The sequence below is a fragment of the Scatophagus argus genome, chromosome 19 (assembly GCF_020382885.2).
Source record: "Scatophagus argus isolate fScaArg1 chromosome 19, fScaArg1.pri, whole genome shotgun sequence".
NCBI lineage: Eukaryota > Metazoa > Chordata > Actinopteri > Scatophagidae > Scatophagus > Scatophagus argus.
In genome coordinates, this window is record NC_058511.1 from 830,544 (window position 1) to 858,483 (window position 27,940).

The following is a 27,940-nucleotide window of genomic DNA, read 5'->3' on the forward strand; positions in this document are numbered from 1 at the left end:
AGAGACAGACTTGAGACAGAATCCGTCCATGGGCAGGACCAGTCGGCGTACAGACGCGGTGCAGGCGCTGATGTTTCACCAAGTGGAAACCACAGCTTGGTGAGCACACTGGCTGATAATACATACACACTTTTACTGTACTGCTGTAACCTGTGATTTTCACATTGTTGGACCACTGCTTCCACTTCTTCCACCATTAATCGTTTTTCGTGAATTCAGTAACATTATATTAACATCTGTCACTGAATGAAGGGGATTCTTTCCTCAGAATAAAACAGAATAATTAAAAACGATTTCCATCCACAGGCCTCAGAGGTTGCTGCTGAACCTATTTAACGAAGCCACGTGAGCAGACGTGATGATAGACGTGTGTGGCTTCCAGCTGGTTTCTATCAGCTGCAGAACAGAATGATCTGATTCCTTTACAACAGCGCCACCCCATGGAAAAGCCGCATCACAGCATGAACTCACATCTGCTCAAAGGAAAACTTTATGTTCATGAGTGAAGGTCCATTTGTCTTTATGTCCCTGAGGTAAGTGTGTGATCTCGAAAGAAGAAAAACTCTGCTTGGCATAACCGTGAAAACTTATGTTAAAAGTTTGTGTGTAAAGTTATGGATTCCTTTCGGCCCAAAATCAAAACTTCATATTTCTGTTTTCTTTGCACCAAACCAAATACTGCGTCTCATGGACGAGAGGCCCGCGACAGGGCGAGGTGTGAACTTAGCATGTGTCCTCCTCCACCGAGCTGTAACGCTCACTTAGTTGGCCTCCAGCCACAGCAACCTGAGGACAGGTAGTACAAACACGACTGACACTCCACACTTTTGCAGAAGCAGAAGAACGTTTTTTTTATTGCAGTTAGTTTGGACGCAGTGGATCAGAAGACAAGGACTGTGGCTCCAGCGGGGGTTCGGCTCACCGGGTCTTCGTGACGTTGCTGAATGAACACGTGAACGTTACTCGATCCATCCAACGGTGCACACGTAGAGGAGCTTCTCTGAGCAGTTCAGCGGACTCCAGTGGCCCCAGACTGCAACGAAATAACACAAATCAACTCAGTTTCCCTCTGTGATCAAATAAACCTCATCAGGAGTCAGCAGATTACAGACAAAAAGACTGAAGTTCCATACTAAGATGCTATTCAGTACACTAAACTACGATTAAGGGGCAAAAACCTTTGGTTTACTCACCTCCATAGTTCATCCGGATGCACACCTTTTCACCTTTTTCAGTGTTTGTTGGTGTGACGAACCATCTGTGGAAATCCAGCTCGCTAAAATCGGTGTAGTCGTACTCAGTGCTGTCCTGAGGAGGAGAAAGCAGTCGGTGAGTGGCTGAGTGTTTCTTCCTTCCGTCCTCAGACGTTTCTCTGCTTACCTCATCTTTCTTGAGTCCGATCCACACCGGTAGCATCTCCTCACTGTTTTCTCTAAAGAGCATACACAGCACCCTGTTGTACTCTTCCAGGTTGTGGATGGATACCAGATGACCTCCATAATGGTACATGCAGCATTGCTGAAGGCAAAAGAAATGAGAAGCAGAAAAACACAAAGGAGAGATAACATGAAACTCTGAGCCACAGCACAGCCGCCAGCATGAAGGCAGACAGAGAAAAGAAATAAATCAGGAGTGACATTAATCTTTACAGAGCACTTCTGTGCTTCACAGAGAGCTGCAAATTGCTAAACTATGAAATCCAAGCCAAACCAGAAGAAGCTCCCTGATGGTCAGAGGCAGCCTCACACAGCTCTGTATCTGTTCCATTCTTTGGATTTTCCCTTTAATGCAAATGGTGTTTTTTCCTTTCAACTGTGGATTTTTTACAGACCAGCACAGCTGTATGTTGTCTTTTTCATGTTTACTTTGCAGATCAAAATGAACATAACCTGTTGTGCATTAAAACATGAAGTTTGGAGCTGCTCAGTTGATTATGTGTCGGAAAGGTCAGAGAGACTGAAGTGTGTGTGTGTGTGTGTCACCTCTGCCCTGTCGTAGTCATATAGGCTGTGGCCCATCCGCATGCACTTCCTGTCGTTCAGCCGGATCCATTCCTTGCCCCTTTCATCCGTTCCACACGGTTTGGGCTGATATTTTGCTGCACAGCTTGCTTTGATTGCATCTCTGATATCTGTGGACAAAACGGTGCTTTAATAGTAATTAACACTATTTCATTCATTTAGATCCATCTCCCGTCAATATAGAGTATATGCAAATGCATATAAGATCATATGAAAGAAGTAAAAGCTTTGACAAATTTGATGGACCTGCTGTGTTTTTACAGAAAACTGAGACTGACTGAGAACACAGAAGGAAACATCTGTTGGAAACTGAACAAGACGGATTATTTATGTCTCTCTTGGACCAACTCAGAGCCAAATAAAATAAATTTTATATTGAAATTTTGCTCCCATTGAATGTTTTAAGTTATTGTATTTGTTTTTACTGCCATTGTTGAAGTGTTTTTGTTCTAATCAGTTTCAGTCAGCATTCGTTCCTCACCGGCTTGCGCTGGAGAGTCCATGAGGTTCAGCAGAACCAGGACCAGAACTGCAGAGGTGCACTTCATGGCTCTGGACGTCCTCACTCTGTCGATCTGGAAACAAAACGAGGTCCACTGTTTTCAGTACAACTTTAACGTCTAACTTTAACAACCTCAGATCAGAATTCTCTAAATTGTCTAACTTTGAAAGGTGCCCACTTGTTTTATCCACAGACAATGTGGACAAGATGTAAGATTACAGGGACCCTGGATAAGTAAGAGTTGCCTCAGCAAAGGCCAGAAAGAACGACATGTAATATGAACCATGTGGCTCAATACCAAAATGTTTTTAAATGTCTGACAGGACTCACCTCAGACGAGTCGAGTCGAGTCGAGTCGAGTCGCCTCTCCTCTGTTTGCTGCTGGTTGACTGCCACATGTTTTAAAGCCACATATCACACAGCTCATTTTAATAAATCAACTTAATGAGCAAACAAGGGCGGGACAAGCATCAGGAGTGTGTGTGCGTGTGTGTGTGTGTCAGTGTGGTTGATAGTATCCTTCCAGAATATGTGACAATAGTTCATCCATCCATTTTCTATACCGCTGATGTGACAATAGTTATGATTAAATCATTTTATTAATATAATAAAATAATAGTGCAAAATTTAACCAAAGAGTGGCTTTTAAAGTGAGGTCTGAGACAAAAATCCTCAGATTTAATGTGGACAAACTGCATTTATGAGAAGGTTTATATGTGATGGGATCAAGGTAGCATAACTACTAAACTCACATTTCAACTCTCCCAGTGTGAAATCCACAGACTGGTGTTAGGATTCATAATAAGGATCTATAATTTGGTCAAACAGTGCTCAAGCTGGAGGAGACTGCACTAAATGGGGACTCTTTTTACGACATGTTTTTCTGCCTGATGAAGAAACTGTGAGCAGCCACTCACCCTTTACTTCAGGTTCAGCACATTGACGTCAAAATTGTCATTTGATGCAGTGAAAACAGCCACTGATATTGAAATTTGTTGAGTATTTGTTTATTTGTTTGAGTAATCTAGTTGAAAAAGCTCTTTTCATACATTAAGCTTACATTTTGAGCTGTCAATATAAAATCAAGATTCTCGGATTTCTGTCAGGCTATGATGGAACCACTAAGTAGCTTCAGGTATAAGCCTACTCAGATATTGTTTTGTAGTACCTGCAGGCCTATCAACTTGAAGTATTTTGATTTATGTCCTAATAGCTCACTGACACATTAAATCGCCGCTTACAAACAATGCATTAGTATTGACAGTCAAACGGTATTTTTGATGCTTCAAGTACATTTTGATGACAACTTCAGTGTCATTTTCTCTTGTGGTTTTGCTAGTAAAAGATCTAAATATTTGCAAGATACTTGGATTAAACAAGAAATGGTGCCAATCGGCGTCAAAGACCTGGAAAAGGGAAGTGGAGGGAAAGTTTGCCTCCATTGCTGTACATCCGGGTCACAAACGTCTATTTCCGGTGTAAAATACAACATGAAACGCGACATAAACAAATCGTACGTTTGTGTTGTGTGTGTGCTGCAGTTCTAGATAACGTGTACAAACGGGGCTTTGGACGGAGGACAGACAGTATGGTGAAGTGTGTTGTCTCTGGGTGTCCCAACCGAACAGTCAACGTCAACCGGAGCATCTTCAACCGGACACCGAAGAGGTTCTTTGATTTCCCCACAGATCCGGCTCGAGTCAAGGTACGGTCTGAAGACGCTAACCGGGGCTAAGACACCGTAACCTGGGTATTCACGTGTGTTGTCCCCTCTTTCTACCGGGGCCCTTCTTGTGGCCTGCTTTGGCCCAGCTTCTCCGGAGACAGACCTGAGACAGAATCCGTCCATGGGCAGCGTCTCCCGGGTGGCTTCCGGAGAAAAGCTCACAGAAGCGGCTGTGCGTTACGCTGAGATGTGGCGGTGATCAGACTTAAATTCAAACCACCCGCTCGATACTCGTGTGTGTACAAGTAAAAACACTTCGAATAAATCAGAAATCTAACTTTTATGATGTAGTATGTATGTATGATGTCTGCTTGGCTCGTTCGGATATTCTGCTTCATTCGTACGTGTTTTCAGACTGTATTTCTCGGCACAGGATGAAGGCTAAGCTGACGGCTTCAGCTCCTCCGTCTGCGCCTGCGCCTGCGGGCAGCTCGAAACAGTACGCAGGTGTGCATCGAATGCAGGGTCTCCGCGGTCATGGAAAACCTGGAGAAGTCAGAGAAATTCAAAATCTCGTTTTCTAGTCCTGGAATTAGTATTGGTAAAGTCATTGAGAAAATAATCAATCGATTCTGAAAACATCTGTCAGCAGCGAGCCTCAGACTGTCGATGCTCGTCAGTTGTTAGATCAGTCTGTAACCTCTGGGCAGCCGCTGTCTCTGATCCTGTTGGAGCTGATGTTACAGGGCGGTGCTGCAGTTTATTTTGGAACCTGCTTCATCGCCGTCTTCATTCCTCACCTGTCTGAGTTCACCACCAGCAAACAAGCCAGCAGCTACTCTGGTGTCTGCGGCATCGTTTGAGTACTCGTGAAGAAACACTCCGATGTGATGATTCATGGGCTTTTCATTCACTCAGACGTTTTAGACAAAAAGCATTTGAAGACGTCCCTTTAAGAATTCTTACTCATTCTGTTGACTGTAAGTGTAAAACAAACCCAACAAAGTCACTTGGATGAGAATAAACTTCAGTGACAGCCCAGTCAGGTCTGAGAGCTGCCTGTTGCACTGATTATCCTCTTCATCGATTAATCTGACAACCCTGACGTCTTTGTTCAGGTATGGCTGGCGGCGCTGAGGCAGACGGACAAGCAGGACTCGACAGAGCAGCATGTGATCTGTGAAGACCACTTCCTGCCAGAGGACGTCTCCACCGACGGGGTCACCAGCGATGCCATTCCCATCATGCCGCCTTTCCTGGACGGGACGCTGGGCCTCGTCAGCCCCTGGGGAGCTGAGTCCTCTGAGGAAGAGGAGCAGTCGGCCACCGGAGGCTGTGAGGAGGGCGATGATGCTGCTGTCAGAGACGAAGGTGGAGAATGTGCTTCTCCTGCGCCAAATCCTCCACTGCAGGTGCAGAGACTGTTTGTCTGCCATTTAAGTTATACCATGTGCTAAAGACGTCTTTAACACCCGAGTATGAAATGGCACTGAGAAAACGGGCTGAGAGTGTGTTGGGAGTCTTTGGTAGTGTAATGGCAGCTTAATGACTTTCATGTCAGTGTTTGTCTGTCCAGACAACTTTACTGTTGTGGCGCTCTCACGGCGTCGTTTTCAGAGGAAAAGCTGTGAAGAGCCTCCGGGGACCACCTGCCGAGCAGCAGAATCATAAGGTGTCACAGAGCGCAGATGAAACGGCTGCAAACAAATGATCGTGTTGCTCTAAGTTCAACGTGCCATCTTACGTTATGTTAATGTTGTGTTCACAGCTTGCAGACACAAACATCCTGCAGCGAGCACTGCAGTGCCGTTCAGTTTTAAACAGACCCACCCAAGTCCTCTGGGTTAGAGGAGCCTCAGAGTGCCTCCACACTGAGCCGCTTCACTCAGTAAAAACATCTTCTCATCCTTTCCATTTCAGTCCTCTGCCCAGACTGAAGTAAGTCATTGCTCATTCAGAAAGGGCACTTCTTCCCAGTGTGAGCCCCTCACTGAGGTTCAGAACTGTGTGGCAGAGGTTTTGTCAGTGACTTGGATTTGTGCGGTGATAAAAAGCAGCGATTTTATCAGCAGAGGACGGCAGCTTTGTTCAGCTGTCTGACAGCAGAGACTTGTGAACAGTACGCTGGCCGGCCGCTTCACAAAGACGACTTGTGACCGACGCTGTCAGCCAGCTGCTGATTTGACCACATGTTTATTCATGAGGTTGTGGTTTGCAGTCTGCATCATACTGAGAGGTGTGTCTGTTATCTTGGCCAAATTAGTGTGCAGTTAAATTTGTTGTCTTCCTGTAAAACTTGTTGTTCTCTAGACGTTATGTTAAAACTCACCAAATGTTCACCTTCCACTGAAATGCTTCAAATTGTCCTGCTTGTCATAATCTTTTATTTGCTCTTCTGAATTCCAGGATCCAGGAACATGTTTGAAGATTCCTCCAGAGGCCCAGAAGACCAGGTAACAAACATTCAGTACATTTACCTCCAAACTGTACTCCGATGAAGTACTGTATTTCAATTCAGTTTATTTATATAGCGCCAATTCACAACAAAAGTTATCTCATGACACTTTCCAATTTGAGCAGGTCTAGACCAAACTCTCTAATTAAATTAAATTGTAGTACATGTTTTTACTGTTAACGTGTTGTGTTCTCACATTTAACACTGAGAGTTTTCTTCTGAACAGAAACTGAGAGTTTCTTCTGAACAGAAACTCTCAGTCCTGCTGTGCGTTTAGCTCTGCAGTTAGCTGTTAGCTCCACCAGCCAAACACATTGCAGGTCTCTGCTGATAACGGCTAACAGCTAACCAGCTAAGCAGCTCTCCTCCTGCTGATTTCACTACAGATTTGCCCTCTTGGTTTAACCACCTCAGCATGTTAGCGTGTCCTGCCAGCAGCCACTCACACAAAATGTATTTAGATTTAATTTGTGACGTGACATCTGAACTGCCCTCTGCACAGTTTCATGATGGCATGCAGTAGGTTTAAATATGTTGTCTTTATTCTTGCCAGTGTTCCTCTGCTGCAGAAGAAAGATTCCGTCCAGTCCAAGAAGTTTTCCAGAATGGGTAATGCTACCAGATAACTCGATTCATCGATTCATCTGCGAACTCAGCTCACAGACACGAACGACTCTGACTCTGTGTGTGTGTGTGTGTGCTGTCGTGTTCAGACGTGTCTCTGGGACTGCTGACTCGACGGTTCCTGGAGCTGCTGCTGGAGTCGCCGGGCGGTTCTTTGGACCTCAGACAGGTGGCAACGAGCTTGCAGACTCGCCGTCGGCGAGTCTACGACATCACCAACGTCCTGTATGGCATCAGACTCATCGAGAAGGAGTCTACCAACAGGATCAGGTGGATGTGAGTCCCCGACAAACTTCATGAGAGGATGCTTCAGATTGTTGTGTCTCTCACTGTGTGAGGTTTTATCGTTCAGCTCCGGATTCGTCTTATTTCCCTTTATTGATGAGTGTTTTGTGTTTTCAATGAATCACATGGCCACAGGGATCTTTTAAAGCTGCTGTCTGTCTGTCTGGTCCTTGTACAGAGGAAGCCATCCGGTCTCCAGCTTTCTGTGGAGGAGCCAAAACAAGTTCCACAGAGAGCTGGAGAACCTGAAGCTGGTGGAGAGCGCGCTGGACGGCCTCATCAAAAGCTGCGCCCAGCAGCTCTTCGACATGACTGACGATGTGGAAAACTCTGAATATCCTATGACAGCCAATCAGGCAAGACGTCAGTGGTCAGCAGTGAGGAGGAGCATGAGGAGGAGATCACATGTTCCCCTCCCTCATCCTGCAGCTCCTCCTGAGGGGTCCTCAGGTGTCCGCCAATGTCAAAAATGAAATCAGAGCCTGAAGGAAGGAAGTTTCTTGTTGTGCAGAGAAAAACTGAAATGAATGGCTGCCTCAAACTGCTGAGAAAAACATCACATGATTTGTAGTTTTGAGTAGAACCGATGTGAGAGTGAAATTCAGCTCTGTGAAGTAAAACATGGCAGCAGACTTGGGTGAAGCCAACAGGTGTTGTAAGCCAGTGGTTAAAATCTGTTTCTTGACTTTGATAAAAATGAAGCTGGTTTTCTTTAACTTCACGTCTTCACGTCGGCCTACGTGACCCACGAGGACGTCAGCCGACTCCAAGCCTTCCAGGAGCAGACGGTGATCGTCGTCAAAGCTCCGGAGGAAACTAAACTGGAGATTCCTGCACCCACTGAGGTAAACCCACCTGTACAGGTGGACTCACTTTATTTTCAAACATGTTTGATATTTTGGAAAATCTGAGTGATTACGTCCTGTTTGACTGCTGATTGGCTCAGACAGGTGTGTGGGTGGGAACTCGCTCACTATTGTACAGACTCTGGCTCCAAACGACATCACCAGAACAAGATGGCAGCACTTGATCAGGGATGTTTTAGCATCACTTTTGTGCAGTGGGAGGAAGTAGAGCTATGTCGGCCATCTTTCTGTCGGTGGTTGGCGTTAAAGCTAACACGAGCACAAGTAATCACAGCGACCTACAAAGGAAACGTTAGCATTACAAGGCTACATGTAAGCTAACACAAGGACGGGAAACTGATCAGGGGTGAAGGACGAGGAGACATGAGCACAAGCCTCCACCCTCAGCATCGTCCCGACACTGACACACCTTATTTTCACTTTTGGCATTTAAATGTGTAACAATAAACAGAAAATTCTTAATATGGTGTAGAAACCGAGTCATGTCAGACACAAATAACTGCCTAATGTTCAAGTCATTTTCATAAGCCAACACAAAATCTAAAAACTATTAAGCTATTTTGACCATTATTATGTTTCAAACAAGAAGTTCTTTGATTGCAGTTTGCAGGTTGAGGATTTTGTTTGATGTTTTCATATCCCAGTAAACCGAATCTCTTTGGGTTTTTCACAACAAAGTATTCAGAGACGTCAACAAGGAAAACTTCGCCACAGTCTGACGTTTTACAAACCAAATTAATAATCCGTGAATTACAAATTCATGGACAGAGACAGTAATCATCGTTTGCTTCTCTCTTGGTGTGTGCTGATGCAGGACAGCGTCCAGGTCCACCTGAAGGCAGGAAGGGGTCCCATCATGGTGGTGACCTGTGAAGTGGGCTCAGCCTGCACTGTGACCTCTGACCCCGCCTTCTTTCTGTCACTGGAGAAGAGTCGCATCAGAACGACTGCCTTGCAGACAGGTAAACAGGCCCATTGGACTCTGCGGGACGGTTTGAGACAGGAGACGGTGAGGTGAGGCAGGTCAACACCAGCTCTGCTGCGCTTCATCACTCAGCTGACATGACAAGCAGGGCTTTGCTGCCCTCGCTGGTTGAAAGTTTAACCTCAGGCGTAGTCAGAAACTCTGCTGCACCTGTAACGACAGCAGTGATGTCACAGGCCTCTGCAGTACACCTGTACATCACTGCAGCCAGGTGAGAAGCTCAGCAGTCAGGCGTATTGACCAAATGTGGTGTCACCCATATGAACTGAAACCACATGTCAGGACCGGGGTAGAACATTCTTTGTTGCTTGTGGGCGGAGCTGCAGCCTCTGTTTTTATTTGTCTTGTTCAGGTACGCAGAGCTCTGCACAAAGTGTGTGACCTGCAGCCCACCACCAGGGGGCGCCAGACGCAGATGTGGGAATACGGTGAGAGGCTGGATGAGGTCGTCTGCAGGTACCTGCAGCTCACAGGTGGTGCACTGGAACATTGTGGGGGTTCCTGCTGACTGTCAGCTCACATCAGGTCACTGAATGTGATTTCAGCTGCAGACTCACACCATCAGTCCGAGTCTGTTAAAGGGCACTTCTGTCATTAACAAGCACAAACACTGTGCTTATGGATGAGCGGTGACAGTTTTGAACTCCTGCTGCGTTGATCCTGTCGCTCTGCTGAGACATGAAATCCTGACCACAGCGAAGGTGAGGGTGACGAGCTTTATTTTTGTATTAGAGGTGATGAAGAGGAGGTAGCACAGCTGCATCATCACGACTGACCTTTACTGTCAGATAACCTCCATTTGACTTTGTGTTTCGGATATAAAAACATTTTGGCCAATAAAATATGAAAATGTGATTTCTGCTGGTTTGATTTCCTGACGCTTCAGTGTGATCACGCACTGTGGAAGTGCCCTCCAGCCAATGGGAAGAGAGCAGTGGTTTACTTTAATACTTCAAAACAAGTAAAAGTGTGCGAGTGTGAGTATTTAAAGTATTCGTAGTAAAAGTACTGTTGTACTGCTAAATCCTCTCTCATCGGGTGATTGGGACTCATGCATCAATGGCAGCAGGATTTTAAGAAGAAGAATAATTAGCAGTATATATATTTTTACATACATTGTATTTAACCCATCCTTAGTTGAACACACATGCAACATCCTTGAGTGCATTAATCACTCCTGCCCGTCCAGTAGGGGAATCGAACCAGCACCCCTCTGATCACAAGCCACTTCTCCAGCCTCTAGGCCAGGGCTGCCCCCAGAACCAGACCGGAGTTTGCACAAGCAGAGTTTCGAACTGCGGTCTTTTGGACAGGAGTCTGCTGCTCTTCCAGATGCACCACTGTTTTGTTCTGTTAATGTTGGAGTTGGTTGAGCTGGAACTCATTTTGAACTATTTTGTATAAAACTACTGATTCTTTTCATTCTGAGTTCATCTGCGGATTATTATCTCCATTTATCCATTGATTGTTTGCTTTGTAAAGATGTTGTACTAGCAGAGAAATGTGGGATTTTGTCTGCAGGCACTAAGCATAAAACTTCACTTCTGTGAAGAATTTTCGGTAATAAATGAATGACATTATACTTACTGATGTTGGCACATGTTGTTACTGTTTCAATGAGTGTTTATGGCGCTTTGACAATGAGGTCTCCTCTTTGTTCCGCTCACTCCAAACCTTTGTGGTAGTACCAGGTGCAGCAGCCAGGGGGCAGCAGCTGCTTTCTGTGGTCCGAGACTTGAAGGATGTTTCTGCAACGGAAGAAACTTTAGTTCTTCTAGTAATCCAGATTATTTATTGGTCCAGAAGGACGTCAGCAGAGGCTGGTGGTCTGAGTTCTAATAACACATTATAAAGCAAAGTGTTCACACATCAGCAGTGAGCTGTGGTAAGGACCAGCAGTCCACGCACTCACACATTATTCTACGTGTTCAGTGACGTTCATGTTCATGATTATTGTACTTGAGTGACTCGGTTAATTTGTATTTTCACACAAAGAATTTAATTTTTACTACAAATGATCTGTTCCAAATATCATTTATTGGTTGCTCTGATTACTAATAATCGACCTCTCTTTAAAAAAAAACATGGCTGTGTTTTATTAACATTAAAAAGTGAGAGTGTCATAAGTACAATACATGAAGTATGAAGTAAGTAAGTAACTGAAACACTTCAGTGCGTATTGTGTGTGTGTGTGTGTGTGTGTTTATTGCTCTCGAGTGTTGTGTGGTCCTGGTCCTGGTCCAGCTGAGGGACTCCGCCCTCCTGCCTTCAGGGCGGGCAACACGAGACTCGAGCACACAGATTTACCAGAACACGTGAAGGCAGCAGAGGAACACAAGACTGAATCATCTGCTCCAGGAGCTTTCAAAGGTGGGAATCGGCCGCAGGTGAGTCCACACGATGCCTTCACTGTCCCAGCAAATCGAGTTCCTCTTGATATTCCCCTGTGTGTGTTGGTGCTGGGCGTCAGCCTCCTGTGGTGTGTGTTTGTTGTTGCTGCAGTGTGTCGTCTCATCTCTTTTGTAAGTCTTTATTCCTCACAGAAGATGAGTGTTGCTTCTGTAACGTGAGTGTAAAAGCTCACAGGAGGTGTGTTAGCGGTCGTCACTTCAGGACTTTGTGTGCGTGTGTGTGTGTGCTGGCAGACTGAAGCTGATTCCGTAATGTGAACAGAGACGGCATGTCCTTCAGCGTCCACATGCAGGACGCTGAATGTTGATGTTCCCTGCATGGACATCAGAGGACACGTTTCTGAGCTCACGTTCGTTAACGGCACACAGCTGTTAACTTCAAACTTCCGGAGGTGACTCGGGTGTCATCTTCTTTGGTCTGCTGTCTCCATGGCAGGACAGCTGGGATGAAGTGGACTGTGTTCTTGTCCGAACCCCACACCTGAAGGCTAACGCTGACCACTTCCTGTGTTGTCTTTGCAGAGCACCAACTGCAAATCCCTAAACTGTCAAATACAGTCAGTTGACAGATTGATTCATCTGCAACAGTTTACAATCTATGGAGTTAACGGGTTATTTATCAAACCAAAACATCCTCTGGTTGTCACAGTGAGGCTGACCTTTGACCTGATTCCGCGTCTTCTTAGCCTCAGTCAAGACGTTGCTGACTTAAGATCAGCGTGGCTCGTCTGAGGGTTGTTGTTGTTGCGACGACATGAGCTTTAATGGTCACGGGACATGCAGCTGGTTAAAATGGGCTGCGACCTCTGGTCACCAGGTGGCTGCATACACAGACAATGTGGCTTTGAGACGGATTATCTCTCAGGGAAACAAAGGCGGCCCGTGCACAGAGAATCAATAAGAGAAACACCTGAGCGATCAGCGCGACACGTGGGCTCACATCAACAATGGCAGGCTGTTCTGTGTGTCCAGGCTCTCCACATGTCACCTCACAGTTAAACAGCATGTTGATGAATCCTGACTGGAGCTCATTAGTCTCCACTGGGAGCTAATGAGAGTCAGTTTCCTCCCTCACATCAGCTCAGAGTGTCTGTTGACTCCTGAACGAACTGCTGCAGCTCTTCACAGCCTCAGAGAAACTTTGTCAAAGTCCAAGTCTGTGAGGGAAGCGACCACCTCGTCATCACTGCTGCACAGACCCCAAATGACATCACCGGAACAAGATGGCAGCGCTCGCATCGGGGATGTTTTGACTTCCTTTTTGAAGCTGAGATGCGTCGGGCTTCTTTTTATTTACGTCAGTGATCTTAAAGAACAGATCTGCTGGATTTCTCTGAATGCAGTGAAACACTTGACAGGCACGCACACACACACAGACACACACACTGTGGAGGTGAAACCAGCAGTTTGGTTTCCCTCTCGTCATGGCGGGCAGGCAGCCCAGCGTGACCACCGATGCTGCTGCCACCGCCGCCACCGCAACAGCAGCAGCAGCAGAAGAAGAAGAAGAAGGGTGTCTGTGTTCACCTGGAATGTGCACTGGATTTTCTACCTAATTAACCTTCATGTTGTCGTGTGAGGCCGCCGCCTTCTGCATGATGGAAAACGGCGATAGGCCTGACCGGCCCGTTCTGACACAATGGAGGGCTTGTGTTTGAGGCCGAGCTGATTGGATCTGAACTCAGCAGAGCTGAACTCAGTTAGCACACAAAGTGAAGCAGCTTCTGGCTAATTGGATCTCATTTTCACCACGATAGACTTTTATTATCACCTCGCTGCAGGCAGGAGGTTAAACCAGCCATTTAAAATTCTTGTCGCAGTCAAATTCACAGCAGCAAGCCTCAGATTATAGATGAGCAAGGTCAGAGGTCAGAGAGGCGTGGTTAGCATGGAAAAGAAAACCAAATTTTAGCTTGATTTGATTTTGTCAGTGTTGCCGACTGCGATCGAAGGCGGAGGTTCAGTGTTTGTTATTTTGTGGAGTAAACAGCTGAGGGGATTGCGTCTCTGTGTGCTGCTGCAGCTGTCAGGACGTTCGACAGCCATCAGACTCGCGTGCAGGTGAATTAAGGTCTCTTTGAGCTTCACGATCCTCAGCGTCAACACAGGAAGTGGACGGAGCTGCATACCTTAACCCAGATTTAACAAGGCCAACACTGTTCTGGGCAAAACCCACCGCTGTTTTTCCTCTCCCTGTGGTTTGGACAGGGATGTTGTGGACTCAGCTGAGCTTCAGGCTGAACTCACTGCCAAATTTATGGACCCTAAACACCTCAGATTTCAAGTGAAAATGGGGTTTAAATGTCTTTATTGCAGCAGGATTGTCACAGCGAAAACTTAATGACAAGAGATTCGGTTTTGATTCTGTAATTCAGCAATTTTTGTGTGTGTAAATAACAGAGCAATCAGCCAGTAAATAAATAAAGACTTTAGACACACACACAGATTCATCCTGCATTGCTTACTCAGGATGAAGGAAACTGTAAACGAACAGCTCTTGATAATGAGGTTTCTTTGGTGTCTCATTTGTCCACAGAACTGAAAGGCTGGTTAGCGTGTTGGAGGGGTGAGGGGCAAGGGGGTGGGGGTGGGGTGAGGCAGGGTGAGAGGGGTTGCAGACTGCAGGGGAAAAAGAACCATGAAATGTCCTCAGTCCAGAGGGATGCCCTCCTGTCTCTTCTGTCTTCTGTGTCTCCTTTATGATGTGTCACCTTCTGATTGGTCCATAAAGATGTTTAGAAACCACACATGGAAACGACCCAGAACTCAGTCGGTTTTTAACTTTTTACCAAAGTAATCCAGTGATACTCACTGCAGGCAGTTGGCTTCATCCTCTGGAAACCCTGAATGTCTCTGCCCATCTAGCAGCAGTTGTTAAAATATTTCAGTGGCTGCTGTTAGCGTCATGCTGCTAGCATGGCTAATAAAACAACTGAACATTAACTGATGTTTTATCGAGTCACAGAGGGTTGACTGACGTGTACAGCAGCTGTAGCTGTTGGCTCTTATGGCCACCAAGCTAACGGTGGGCTAACATCAGGATGTCGCTGAGCGTCTGTGATGCTGCTGTGGTTTGTCCCGCACTGTTGATCCTCGGCGGCAGCTTTTCGGCCAATAGAGTAGCAGAGACTGGCTCTGCCTCCAATCGGACCAAGACCAACTGAAAGGCAAACGCTCATAACGACAGCCTGCCGCCGCCTGCTGGTACGAAGAGTCGTTTCCTCTCACGCAGGAGCAGGACGTTGGCCGTCAGCTGTAGTCTCTGTGGTAGGTTCAAGTGCAGCAGTCCCAGACGCAGTTTGTTGTGTGTGTTGCTTTACATGTAAAATCAGTGGCATGGTCCTTTAAAGAGTGACACATGCTGAAAACTGGGTAGAAAATCTCAAATCAGTGTCGCTGTGTTACATCACCCTGCTGCTGTTCTCAGATCAGCTTCCAACAGCCAACTGGGATCAGTGTTTCCCTCCACAGCTGCTTCCAATTACTCACAGAATTCTGTCCGTTTTCCCACGTCGTAGCGAAGCCGTCGCTCGGCCTGCCTGTCCGGTCAGTGAATCGGTGATGAAGCCGTGACAGACACACAGTCAGCCGGGTCAGCTTTGTCAGGATGTTCTTCTTCATTGTTAAATCTCTGCTTAATGAAGTCCGACCTGTTCCGTGGATGACATTTGAGAGCGTCTCCCCACAGGGTGAGAAGGCCAGTCTTCATCTCTCTGTGTTTCATAAACAGGATCTTGTGGAGCCTCCGCAGACTGTGCCCCCTCCCCCAGGGTGGATTTGTTCAGATTGGAAAACATATCCAGTTTTCCTGTTTCCCATGTCCTGGGCACATCTTTCCATCCCTCCGTCTGTCCTTCCACCCTTCCCTTCCAGCTTTGATTCCTCAGGGAAAAATCACTCCTGATATGTTGAGCTTTTTATTTCCACTGCATTAGCGCAGCAGCGTGTTGTCGTCGTGCTGGCGAGTTTTTCCATCGTCGCTCGGTTGGGCTTTGGTAACGGGACACTTGAAGCTGACTGGTGAGGCTCCAGGCGTTTCTGGCTCTGATTCACCAAACAGCTCTGCAGTGGAAAAACTAAAAGATGCTGATGCTGAGATGTAGACTCCAGAGCTGCAGCGTCTTTTTCATGTGACTGCGAGTTTCCACAGTGAATATCAGAACAGCAGAAACATCTGAAGGCGGTAACTCGTGGTCTTCCTGTCAGGGAGCTCGAGGAAGTTTTTAAGTCATGTATCGGTCTGAACGGCTCTGTCTTATTGGTCAGGTTTGGATCTGATGCAGGTAAGATCTGGATGCTGCAGTGGAACCCTTCGCAAGGCTCAACATGTCGTTAAGAACGAGCTCATGTCGATCTGCTGCGCGTTGTTGCGTGCTGACATCACTCACAGGTGTAACATGCTGGCTGCAGTGTGTGTATTCATGTAAAAGGAAAGACTGCAGGACAGACTGAAACCTGCAGAGAGCCTGTGACAGAGCAGAGTCCATTTAGATGAAAGGTTTGAATGCACAGAGAAGAGTGGCTTTGATATGGCGTCTTATGCCTTATACATTCCCTCTGTTTCTCAGTTCAAACCATCTTTTCTCCTCCTCCTCCTTCATCCTTGTTGTTTTCCAGTGTTGTGTAATCAGACGAGGAGAGCAGTTGGTTTCTGGTGACTCTCTTACGTAAGACGACGGAGCTGCTCGGGCTTTAAGAGGGTCCACATGTTTTTATGTGACTGCAGCGAGTTAACACAAGCCAACGAAGTGAAACGACATCAGTCTTTTGAGCTTGTAGATGCTGAACCAAAGCGTGATAAAGCAGGCGTGACTTTGTTCCCGCTGGGTTCTTCACATGTGGAAACTTTTTTTTGGACCTTTTTGTTTCCTGTTGGGGTCGTTGTGTATGTGCAGTGACAGCAGGACAGGAAGTGTGTGACGGGATGTTTGACCCTTCAGAGGTGTGCATCAAACACAGCTCAGAGGAAATCAGTGTGTGCTTGTGTGTTGTTGACGTCATGTTGTTTACAACCAGAGCGGGAAATTCCTGCAGCAGCAGCCAGATGTCTGCAGCAGTTTGTGTCCAGGACGGTTTGGTTGGGAGCCGACAGTCCTGGCGTGATCTCAGCGTCCAACTCGATGGTTTAGCGGGGGCTGGAGCCACTGTGCCCCCATTGAAGCCTCTGTCATCCACATGGTTGACAACATGGTTTTGTATTTCCTGGTTTCTGGTCCAGTGGAGTAAACTGATGCAGTTTTCTGAACCTTTGTGAATGATGAAAATCTTTCTGTGTGTCAATAGTTTTTGGTCTTCAAGCTTCTGAATTTTGAGGTATTTGGTTAAGTAGTAGATATGCAAATTAAGCCCGGTTGTACTGATTTTAACTTATATATTTATCTGTGTCTAATGTTTCTGTGCACTCGAGGCCTCTCCGCTCAGTCGGCTCTCTTTGGTCTCCGCCGCGATCGGAGGTGTTTTCTCAGCCGCAGCCCGGCTGCTCGGTCTGATCAGGATCATTTCCACGACTCCGCACGAGCGCTCAGCCCACAAACAACAACCCCAGCAGTTGTTTCTCTTTGGAATACTTTGTTCACCTCATTGAGTTTACTGTAAAAGCTTTGACATTCCTCTGAGGCTCAGCGGCTGCAGCCTGTGACCCTCCAGGACCAAACCGAGCTGGTACAAACCGCCGAGAGCTGTTAACCTGCCTTCAGACAGAGCCTCCTGTGCCCTGTTTTGCTCTCTGAGCTTGTTTTGAGCTGATCCGAAACTCTTTAATCTCATCCTCAGGGCAGCAGGGGAAACATTATTCTCAGGATTCAAACAGGACAGATGAGGAGGAGTCTGAGAAACCTTTTAAATAAGTAAATTCCATTAGTTAGTCCGTTAGTTAGTAAAGAGCTTCTTGTACCTGATTTAAAGCTTGTTTCAGCCTGCAGATTGTTCTCAAGACTGTCTGCTCTGGAAGTGAAGGAAGTGAAGTGAAGGTCAGGGGTTATTCATCTTATTCTTAAGGTCTGGCAATCATTCCAATCAGATATGACGTCTGACGTAAGCAGCGAAACAATGTCATGCCAAGCTCGGGTGTGAATGGCACTGCGAGGCCTCTGGTCCAAATCTGACTTTTCTATAGACTTTACAGCCACATAGAAGACACTACTTATGTGCCTTTGTAGGTACAGCACACTTAGATATGATCAAAATGGAAGACAAAACTCTCAATGAAAGCTGTATGAATACATACAGTGGAACCTCTGAGATCCTGGATTCTGTTGGAGGTCTGTGACCGCTGGGGCCTCACAACTCATACGTACTGAAACATTGTTGGATATATGAAAGGTTTAGATGAAGCGTCGATGTTGGTGCTGACTAGACTTCACAATAGAGTTGACATGAGCCAACCAGCTTCACTGGTTTCAGCAGCCTAAATGAGGCTCAGTCCTGTTCATGTTTTCTGCAGGGCCAAAGAATGAGCGATTTGGTTTTGGTCCAAACCCTCAAGATGTTTGACCATGTACTTCTGTACTCCAAAGACCGATCAGAAATGTCTCGATCTTTCTGTCACTGAACAGATTCATGTGGAGTGCAGTTTGTTTGCGCTCCTTCAGACTCTGTTTACTCTGTGGTAGGACTCCAGCTTTTGGCTAACCGCTCAGTCCTGCTAATTACTGTGTTTAGCTTTGTGTGTGTGTGTGCTGAGCTGTGGACTCACGAGCTGGTCCACAGGCCAACATGGTCACGAAGAACACCTTGAGTTCATTAAAGCAGCAGGTAAACACAAGCTTCAGCAGCCATCATTGGACATCTTCAGGCTGGCTTGTTTGTTTGGCTGGTTTGGCTCCTTTCAACCAGCGAGCTTTTTGTGACCAACGTCGTTACTCACTCGCTTTACTCGTCGCTTCGTCTCCTGTTTTCAGTCAAAGCCAGTCTGAGTTTCATCTCAGAGGAACACAACACGTTCTTTTAGTGGAAACAAGTGACCCGTAAAGGACCATCAGTGTGTTTGATGCTGCAGTTACAGCAGAGAAACATTTTTAACCTTTCACTTCAGTTGTGAGTTAAGATTTTAGCTCAGATTGAGGGCTTTGGTTTTGGAAGGAGCTGAATATAGAAGAACATTTTCATGAGAACTGAACGGGAAGATGATTTCCACTGCCTCACTCACCTTGATCTCACCAGTAGGCCAAGACCATTAATCTAGATCAGAATTATCCAGATTGGATTCAGACCATCTCAAAATGTCAGCAGCATCTGGAGGCTGAATCAGAGGTGCCGACTCCTGGCACGACATCGTTTTATTCAGGCCTCTCTGTGATGAAGGCCAGAAGAGGAGGAAGACGAGTGTCATCGGCACACACGCCTCCGTTTGCCTCTCACACACTCGGCCACTCAGTCATTAAGGGGCTCAAAGTCGTCGTGGGATCGAGCTGTCAGATATGTCATCACAATCTGATAAATGTAAGCAGCAAAATCCACCATCCAAGTCTGTCTGAACAGTCGCTAAACCGGCAGACTGGACTAGCTAACGCCTCCAGTCTTTGTGCTAAGCTAGGCTAAACATGTCCTGGACTGGATGCCCAGAGACAAAACAAACATCTTCTCAATTAGTTCAGCATGTTGGAAGTAATGGAATTTAAATATTGTTTGTAGATCTTTGTAGATTTTGAGCTAGAAACAGCCAAGAAGTGGCGTCTAATAACACAAATGGGGGAGGAAGAGGGCAGGCAGACATGGACTAACTCTGATTTAATGACAGTTTACTGCAGATAACCTTCTGCTGTTTAAACCAAACTACATTTGACCTGCCACCAAATGTGATTAGGCTCTGCAGCACCGCCCGAGTCTGTCAGCCTCCACAACACCAACCACCTCTTCATTCAATTAGCCGTCAATTAGAGCAGAGACTCGATCCATCACAGCAGCTGAATGGCCTGATTGGGGACCTGAGGATGAGGATGGGAGGAGGACATGACGAGGGGCAGCATGCACTAAAAAGGATTTTTCTGTGTTTGTGTTTTTAGTGAGTGAGGTGGCAGCTGATTGGTTGTTGGGAGTCTATAGCTTACAGCACCCAGAATCCAACCACGTCACCGTAACGAGGTCCAAAACTACCTGCACAACAAATCTGGCCTCCAACTGCAAAATGTTTTCATTATTGATTAGTCTGCTGATTACTTCTCAGAGAATCATCTAAAGAAGAAAACACTAAATGTACCAGAACCCATCAGTCACTTCTGTAAGGCCAAAGCCCAAAGTCACTCAGTTAATGAAGGATGAAGAAACAAATTCACAAAGCTGGAACCAGTTTAGCATCCTGAACTTGTTGAGATAGTTGTCTCGGCTATTTGAGAACTGATTAATCAGTTTTCAGCTAAACTCTTGTCAGACTTGGTACTCCAGCTGAGCAGCTTCATAAAAACTGGACAATGTGACACAGTTGACATGAACTTTCTCCATCTGAAGGTCAGAGTGGTCGTTTGCCATCAGCAGCTCACAGGAGTTACTTTGAACAGAATCTTGTGATTGTGCTGATTCCAGTCAGATCAGTTGACTTCAGTCTGAAGTCTGTTAAAGCTGCTGCAACTGATCCCAGATCAGCTCGGTGTGAATGAGCTGTGGTGTTCTTCTCGTCTTCGGGATCTTTGAGGCTCTCCAGAGGAGGAAGCAGCTGCAGCGGCCACACCAAACCCAACACTCGGCCCCACCTGAGTCCGGGGGCCCCACCCGTCTGCTCACGGCCAGGACAAGGACCCCAGTCAGCCAGGACAGGAAACAGACCCCCACCCCGCCCGGGCCCAGGCGCACTTCCTCTGATGGGGGCACAGTGGCTCCAGCCCCCCCCTCCTCCTTATCGAAGCTGCTGCTTTGTGCGTTCCCATGGGGAGGTGGAGCACTCATTTTGCTCCTTGGCAAAACACAACACAAACCCCTCCCCCGTGCGTGCTGCACAATCAAACCCCAAAACGTCCAGCAAGGCCTGAACACAGTGGACAGTGCTGCGTCTGCACATCAGGGTGTTTGTTTGAAAGAAAACGGCTTACTGAATCGGTGTGGTGGAGCTGCTGCTCTCGTAGAGCTTCTTCTGGTCACCACAAGATTTCACCGTTGTACTCGGAATTAGTGCTGCAAGTCTGTGGTTCATATGAAAGTTAACTGAATGTCTCATTCAGACATGTCACCCGGGACCTGTTCTGGTCATCAGACTGAAAATTAAATCATCATAAAGGGGGGAGGGGCCGAGGGGTGTGTGAGGGATACATCTGGATCAGCTCCATTCATTTCTATGAAAGCTGCACATGAAGCCCAAATAGTTTCTCTTGTCGGGTATAAAATTACTCAACTCTTCGGCAATGCCTTCGCAGTGTGAGGCCTTTAGAGCATGTGCAGCTAACTTCCTGTTTAGTCCTCCACAACTCGTCAAGCGGCTCTTCTAGACTTTCAAAATGTTACTGGGCCAAATGGATTAGAGTCTCTGGGATCAGACCCAGACTGCTGCAGTCCGGTCTCAGTCTTGATACGTGGGCCACACGCTCTCATTCCTACAGGAAATCAAGAACAAACAAAGAACAACATTGTATGTTCTTATATTCTAACCTTTACTGGTTCTTCTTTCTGGTTTAGTTTCCTTAAATGTTTACAGAACGGTTGAAGTTTGTTTTGGGTGCATCTGCTTTCTTTTTCTTCTTCTTTGTCACCATGTGCACTTCCTTTGAGAGTGAATGTACCTCCTGTGGCAGCAGAGGCAGAACCTGTAGTCCAGACATGATGTGTTCAGTGCACGGCCTTGGTTTTTGGCGGCTTTTACCTACCTACTGCTGCAACTGTACGAGCAGATAAATCATCAGCGTGTCGTTTGTGCTCGTGTCATCTTGCCGAGGTTTGGTCTGATTTACTTTTTGGAGGCAACTGATGGATCATGTGACTGAATGCATCATCAGGGTTTGTGTGGCTGCACTCGCTGACCTGAGGGTGTGTTAGTCAATCCAGCTCCATGGAAACTGTCAGGGTGGTGTTACATGTAGTATACCACACCACTATTAACAGCATGTTTGTGTCTGTACGTAGTCTGGACCCGTCACTTCAGAGTTTGGAAATGGAGGAACATTTTGGCAGGTTGCAGTGGCAAAAACACATCCTGCTGGACGGAGTGTAGTTATTCGATCCGCAGGAACATGAAGTGGAGACTCGGAGAGGAAAACTCTGAGAGCGTCAGAGCGTCCTGCCCAGAAGCACTGAAGCCCCTGACGATCTTTGATCTGTTCAGATGTCTCACTGTCAGACTACAGATTATAGATCTTGTAGGCATGACAGACTACACCTGGTCCCTAGCCAATCACAGCTCAGTCTTTCACAACCTGCATGATGTCACTGGGCAGAAGGGACCCACCTCCAGGGGCTGTGGTCCAGTAGAGGTAGATTTTGTTGGTTACAGCAGTATGTTTCAGTGCTTTGACTAAAAACTTCTGAAAAATAAACTGGATTTTGATGACACCAAGCTGTGAGCTCCGTTTGTGATCTGAGTTTGAATTTAAAGCTCCACTCACATTCATTTTTCCAATCACCTGATGGACTTTTTATAACCAAACAAATAGATTCATGGAGAAGATAAGCAGCAGATCCATCAGGAATGAAAACAAAAAGTGCTGGGTGCTGAGAGTGAAAAATGATGCACGTTAATAATGAACATGCTGAGTGTGAGGGAGCAGTCTGAGGGTTTGTGTTTGAGTATCTGCTGCTGCAGGAGGCGTTTCAGCTTCCTGCTGTTTACTGCTGATCTGGACTTCCTGTTTCCTGCGTCCTCTCAGCCTCGAGACAAAAGCTTCATCACACTGAGAAAAGAAATAAAAGAAGCCCGAGCGCTGAGTCCGTCACTGAGATTTGTCCTGAATCAGCACATTTTGCTGGTTGTTTGGTGTTGATATTTTTCCTTACATTATTAATTTGCGTTGACTGATCAGCTTGATCATTTCAGGTTGTAGCTGACTTTTCTCTTTGTTCCCAACTTTTTGGATTTGGAGTTTTGTCGTGTCATGAATTTTTAATCTTGAGGCTTCAGGTGTCTTCATCTTTGTTAAGTACAGTTACCGTGGTTACGGGTGTTGACACCATGTGAGCCTGCGGTGATCCAGGAGCCCCTCTTCCACCTCGCATTAGCATTAGCATTAGCACAGCCAAACGAGTAGGCGAGGTGGTTTATTCAATAAATAATATTCTGTTTTCTGAAACATCACAGTCCTTTGCTTTGTTATGTGAGACATGAACCTCTGCAGAATGTGACTGTGGACAGGCTGACAGCGTGTTCACGCACTCTGAAACACAGGAAGAGAAATCGTTCTTCCACAGTCTGAACTAGTGGCTCTTCAGGTTGTCCGTCTCCTCATAGCAGATGATAAAATCCACTTCGGGAACAGGTGGCATCGCTGCACACAAACCTCAATCTGCACTTTAATCAGATTCTTTTCAATTCAAATCTGATGAATTCCTTCAATATGTCGGCCTCACGCCTGCCTGGGGGGAGGGGGCAGGGGGTGAGGGGTGAGGAGGGTCTTTGTTCATGAAGAATGGGAGGGGTCACCCGTGGCGGGGCGTCCTGCGAGCTGGCAGATGGCCGATAGGACGAACACACAAAAGTGGATGGCAGACTTTCTCCATTCAGAGCCGATTGTCTGATGGGGGAGGGGGGGAGTCAGTGATGGGTGAGAGTCAGCACTCACTTCAGCCTTTACGACGCTTCATAAGCTGTCATTTCACGCACTCCAAGATTTAACACCACACACATTTTATGAGTTCTGGAAGTGCAGGAAAGGCTGAAGTCGGTCCCAGTTTGGTTTGACATGAAACCTACTCGCTGACGTTTTGGAAAGGAGCAGCTGAGATAAGTTTACTGACATGACATAATCAAAATACATTACCAGTACCTAACTGAGGTCCAACGCTGGTCTCCCGAGTCCACCGCCACAGCCCTCTCGCTCTTTACACTGCGTCACATGACATCTTCTTTACTGATGACATTCGCATCTAGCATGAAAAAGCACGCAAAAAGCAAAATGAGTTTAGACATTGATGTTGTATTCACATGCTGTTTGGTGAGTCTTTCGCAGTCTGACGAGGAGGATGTCATTGTTTCCTGCTTCCTGTCAGCCATCTTTTCATGACCAAACCTTCAGCACATACTGAGGTCTGGCACTTGTTCAGTTAGCTCCTGTCACAGTGTTTTCTCTCGTCTGTCTTCTGTTCCAGCTTTCTCCTCAGCTCTTCCTGTTTCAGTGAGGCAGGTCAAAGCTCTGTGATGCGTTCAGGGTCAGTGGTGCGTTGTGTCGCTGTCAGTTCTCGATTCTCTGTCCCCCTCCTTTCTCCTCAGTCCTTCACCTCTGGAACAGGACGGGCGTCGCCCTGCCTCGGCTCGCTGTGCGAACACACTCGACCTCAAGTCGTTTGACCTTCTTTGACCTCTGGCCGGTTCGCTCAGGAAGCTCTTTATCGTTCTGCACAGGACGTCTAACTTTTGGATTTTTTGTAGTGCGGCAGCAGGGCAGACTGGAAGTTCTGTTCACAGATTATGGAAAGTTCTGGAATAAATGTTGTATAAACACAAGCAGCTGCACAAAATCTTGGACTAAATGAAATACAGTCTAAAACATACAAACTCTGATCAAAGGATCAGTCAGCACGATCAGGACTCTGGGCACACGTTCAGCACTGCCTTTCAGTACCGAACAGATTCCGATCGATACCCCGTCGATCCCCGTCTTCCTCCTGTTTCTGTGCAGTTTAACAGCTAAAACAAGGCGCTAACAGCAGCCTGCAGGACTCAAGTCCTGGTTCTGTCTTAAACCTTCTCCGTGACCCCGTCCATACAATGACAGGATGTTCGACTGTTTTGGTCTTGGATTTCTGCACTTCCTGTAATAAAACACCTGATGGGAGACGTTGGGATAAAATCTTCTCAAAAAGAGAACTGGTGGTCTCATCCAGGGCTCAGCTCTTTGCCAACAGTCTCCTGGTGTGGTCTCATCAGGAGGACTCGTTCTGGCTGAGGTCCTGTCCTTTGATAAATCCAAAGCTCAGATAGTAAATACGCCTGAGTTTCTGATGAGCCATCAGCAGTTACGCTTTACATGTGAGAGGGCAAAAATACGTAGCCTATATTGAAAATGATTTTATGCACAGCTTGTTTGAAATAAATTTTCCACTAAGTGTGTCAGGTCCAGTCGGCTTGTTTTGGGGGGTGGGGGTTTGTCTTTGACTTTGTGAAATTGTTGTCAGAATTTATCTTTGTCCATGAATCTGTAATGAAAGTAACGTTGAGCCCCTGAACTGCAGTCCTGCTGAAAACCTGGACTGTCTTAAAATAGCTGCTGTCTGATGACCTCAGCCTGCTGCTGTCAGGCCGGCGCTCCGTAAAAAAAGAAAGCGAAAGAGAGAAAATGAGGAGAAAATTGCTTCACATTCCAGAAAACCAAAATAAACAGAAGACAGAGTGAGGTCTGGTTTAAGAAGCAGAGACGTCATGGAAGAGGTTTACTGAGGAGGAGGAGGAGGAGAAGGAGGAGGAGGTGGGGGTGGGGGTATACAAAAGCAAAGTCTGTGTGCTGAAGCTCCTGAAGCCCCTCCCTCCTCTGTTCTCCCCCAACAGATGAGCCGGTGTGAGGAGAGCGGGCGAGCGACATAGACAAACACTGAGAGAGGGAGAGAGAAGGAGCAGCTGGAGGCGACGGAGGCAGCTTCAGCAGTGAAGAGAGAGAGCGGAGGCAGCAGGACGGAGCATGAAGGAGCTGCTGAGCTTCTGTTTCTGACGACAGAAACAACAAACCGGTAAAACTCCTCACACTTCATTTACTTTTATTTTATTCTCTTTTGTTCCCTTTTGTTCCTTGATGGAAGTTTTCTCCTTTTTTTCTTTACTTGTTATTTGTAGTTTGCTGTTGTTTTAGTCTTAGTGATTGTTCATTTCGCCTCTGATGTTTGTTTTGTGCAGGTGAAAATGATGTCAGTACATACAAACGCTGCTTTTCGTATTGATTTATATTCATCAGAGGACTGAAGATGTTTTGATCTGATTAAAATAAATAAAGTGTGAAGAGTTTTAGTTTTTCGGAGCAGCAGCACAGAAACTGTTGGCCGTGCTAGCAGCAGTAGTAATGCTGTTAGTACTGCAGTCTTTAACCAACATTTTAGATGTTGGTTAAGTTGTGGTTAAGTTGTAGTTTTGTGCAGGAGTCAAGGCTGGATTACCAAAACCTGATTTGCCTTATTTTAATTCAGTTAGCAAGTTGATTTGACCTGAAAATCTCCTGTGGTTTAACTTCATGTCTGCTGCAGTGAGGTTGAAGTGTACTCGGTACACTGTGACATCACTGTGGACGTCTGTCTGTCTCATGCTGATGATGTCATCCTCCTTCGTCTTCCTCCAGGTTACGATGGGAAACACAGACAGCAGTCACAGTCACAGCAGCTTGGCTTCCTCTGCCAAACCCTCCTGCTCGCTCAGGTTCTCCTCCAGGAGGGAGGAGGTGCCGTCAGCTCGCAGCTGGTGGAGGAGCAGTCAGGGAGGCAACCAGAGCCGGGGGAGGAGCTACCAGAACCAGCATGCTGCTGGCCCCCCACACACCTCCTGGCATTATGAACATGCACCCAAAGTGACCAAACTGGGAGCAGGATCTCCTCAGAGGTACGTCAGAGGGGAGCGGGGGAACCAGTTTGGTTTCCTGGTGAATGGCAGTGGGAGCAATAGGATTCGTAGCGAGCGGGCGTCTCTGGAGAGTGGCGGCAGCCCTAAGGTGCTGCTCAGCAAAGATGGTAGCATGAGGGTGGAGTTCACCAACAAAAGGGTCGTCTCCATGGAGCCACAGGGGTTGGCCGGCCTCCCCGCCAGCACCACCGCCGCCGCCTCAGTCGCTGAGCCCTGCCTCCGCACCAGCAAGGGCAGCTCGCTCAGCTCCGACGGCTCCTGGTACGACTCGCCGTGGGGCACCGGCGGCGAGCTGGCTGACAACGTGTTCGTCTGCGGGGAGAGCACGGCTAACTGCAGCGGGTACACCAACTACTACTCCTCCGCCCGCACTGAGGAGACCGCCACCACCAGCAGCGGATACAACACCTTCTCAGCCCAGGTGGACATTTCACCTGGATTTAACTCCAGCCTCCTCTTCCCCGCTGCAGAGACCAGTGAGTTCACCTCTGCCGCAGGTTACAACACCTGCTCCTCCGGGCGAACGGATGACAGCGGCATCGGAGGCTCGATGATCCTGCAGCCGGACCTGAGAGACTTCAGCTCGGCTTCACCTTCCACCATCTCACTGGACAACGTTTGCTCCCGCCACAACGCGCTGCCCGCCTTCCCCGTCACGCCGGACGCCTCGCTGCAGCAACAGGGCGCCACCCTCTCCTCCGCGGCGCTACTGGATGATGTCATCCATGAGGAGGAGGCATCAGGAGGAGGCGTGGAACAGCTGTACTCCTCCTTCACGCTACCCTGTCGCAGGATCGAGCCTGTCAACAGCAACACCTCAACCAACAACCGCAAAGACTTCCTGAAGAGCCGAATTAGACGACTCAGCGACTGGACAGGAAGTCTGAGCAGGAAGAAGAGAAGGATCCAGGTAGGAACAGCAGCAGTCATGTAATTGTAAACATTAAACACAAAAGGTGTATTAGCTCACAACCAGCTGCACATAAACAGCCAGTTATCTGTAATGAAGGGGAAAGTTGTCTTGTTAAAACTAACTAGTAAACACGTCTCTGTAAAAGCAATTTTACCAAACAACTGAAACAGAAAATCATGTTAATTCAAGTTATTGTCAATAAATCCAATGGAGAGACTCAACAATGTGTTACTCAGCCTCTCAGCATTTGCTGTCTTCTCCTAAAACAGCTGCTCAGTCTAGTTTTTAAGTGGACAAACAGGAGCAAATAGTGCACTTGTGAGGGACTATTTTCAGCGGTGGATGAATCCACCTTTGATGCTGTAGTGAGTATTTGTGGCGGCAGGACGTTGTGTGTGGAACTGAGTGTGTTCCTGTTAGAAGATACATTCACACCCAGTCTGTCTGAACATGAAGAAAAATCTTGAATGTACTCAGACGCATGCTTTACATGTCTTGTTTTAACTTCTGACACTAAAATCATGAGTTTTATGTGCCT

General features: G+C 46.9%; 3 protein-coding genes across 3 annotated transcripts in view; 2 read left to right on the forward strand and 1 right to left on the reverse strand.

Moving 5' to 3' along the window:
* Window positions 1–825: 825 nt before the first annotated feature.
* Window positions 826–2,595, reverse strand: LOC124050769 (snaclec 1-like). The gene is made up of 5 exons (XM_046373603.1): window positions 2,503–2,595; window positions 1,983–2,131; window positions 1,381–1,518; window positions 1,194–1,308; window positions 826–1,033 (listed from the first exon to the last, which is right to left on the reverse strand). Exons 1-5 carry the CDS (start codon window positions 2,567–2,569, stop codon window positions 960–962), a joined length of 543 nt encoding a protein of 180 aa, XP_046229559.1. The 5' UTR covers window positions 2,570–2,595; the 3' UTR covers window positions 826–959.
* A 1,370-nt stretch (window positions 2,596–3,965) lies between these two features.
* Window positions 3,966–10,985, forward strand: LOC124050761 (transcription factor E2F1-like). Its single transcript, XM_046373590.1, has 9 exons — window positions 3,966–4,228; window positions 5,308–5,601; window positions 6,596–6,642; window positions 7,198–7,253; window positions 7,358–7,544; window positions 7,732–7,887; window positions 8,284–8,398; window positions 9,234–9,381; window positions 9,757–10,985. The coding sequence occupies exons 1-9, from the start codon at window positions 4,112–4,114 to the stop codon at window positions 9,783–9,785; spliced, it is 1,149 nt and encodes a 382-aa protein (XP_046229546.1). The 5' UTR covers window positions 3,966–4,111; the 3' UTR covers window positions 9,786–10,985.
* Window positions 10,986–11,563: 578 nt separating this feature from the next.
* LOC124050749 (rho guanine nucleotide exchange factor TIAM2-like) overlaps window positions 11,564–27,940 on the forward strand; it is a 31,852-nt gene continuing 15,475 nt past the window's right edge. The window contains exons 1-3 of the mRNA XM_046373558.1: window positions 11,564–11,791; window positions 25,434–25,612; window positions 26,212–27,399. Of these exons, the coding sequence (XP_046229514.1) occupies window positions 26,218–27,399 (1,182 nt within the window). The 5' untranslated portion in view covers window positions 11,564–11,791; window positions 25,434–25,612; window positions 26,212–26,217. The remainder of the gene's footprint in view (window positions 11,792–25,433; window positions 25,613–26,211; window positions 27,400–27,940) is intronic.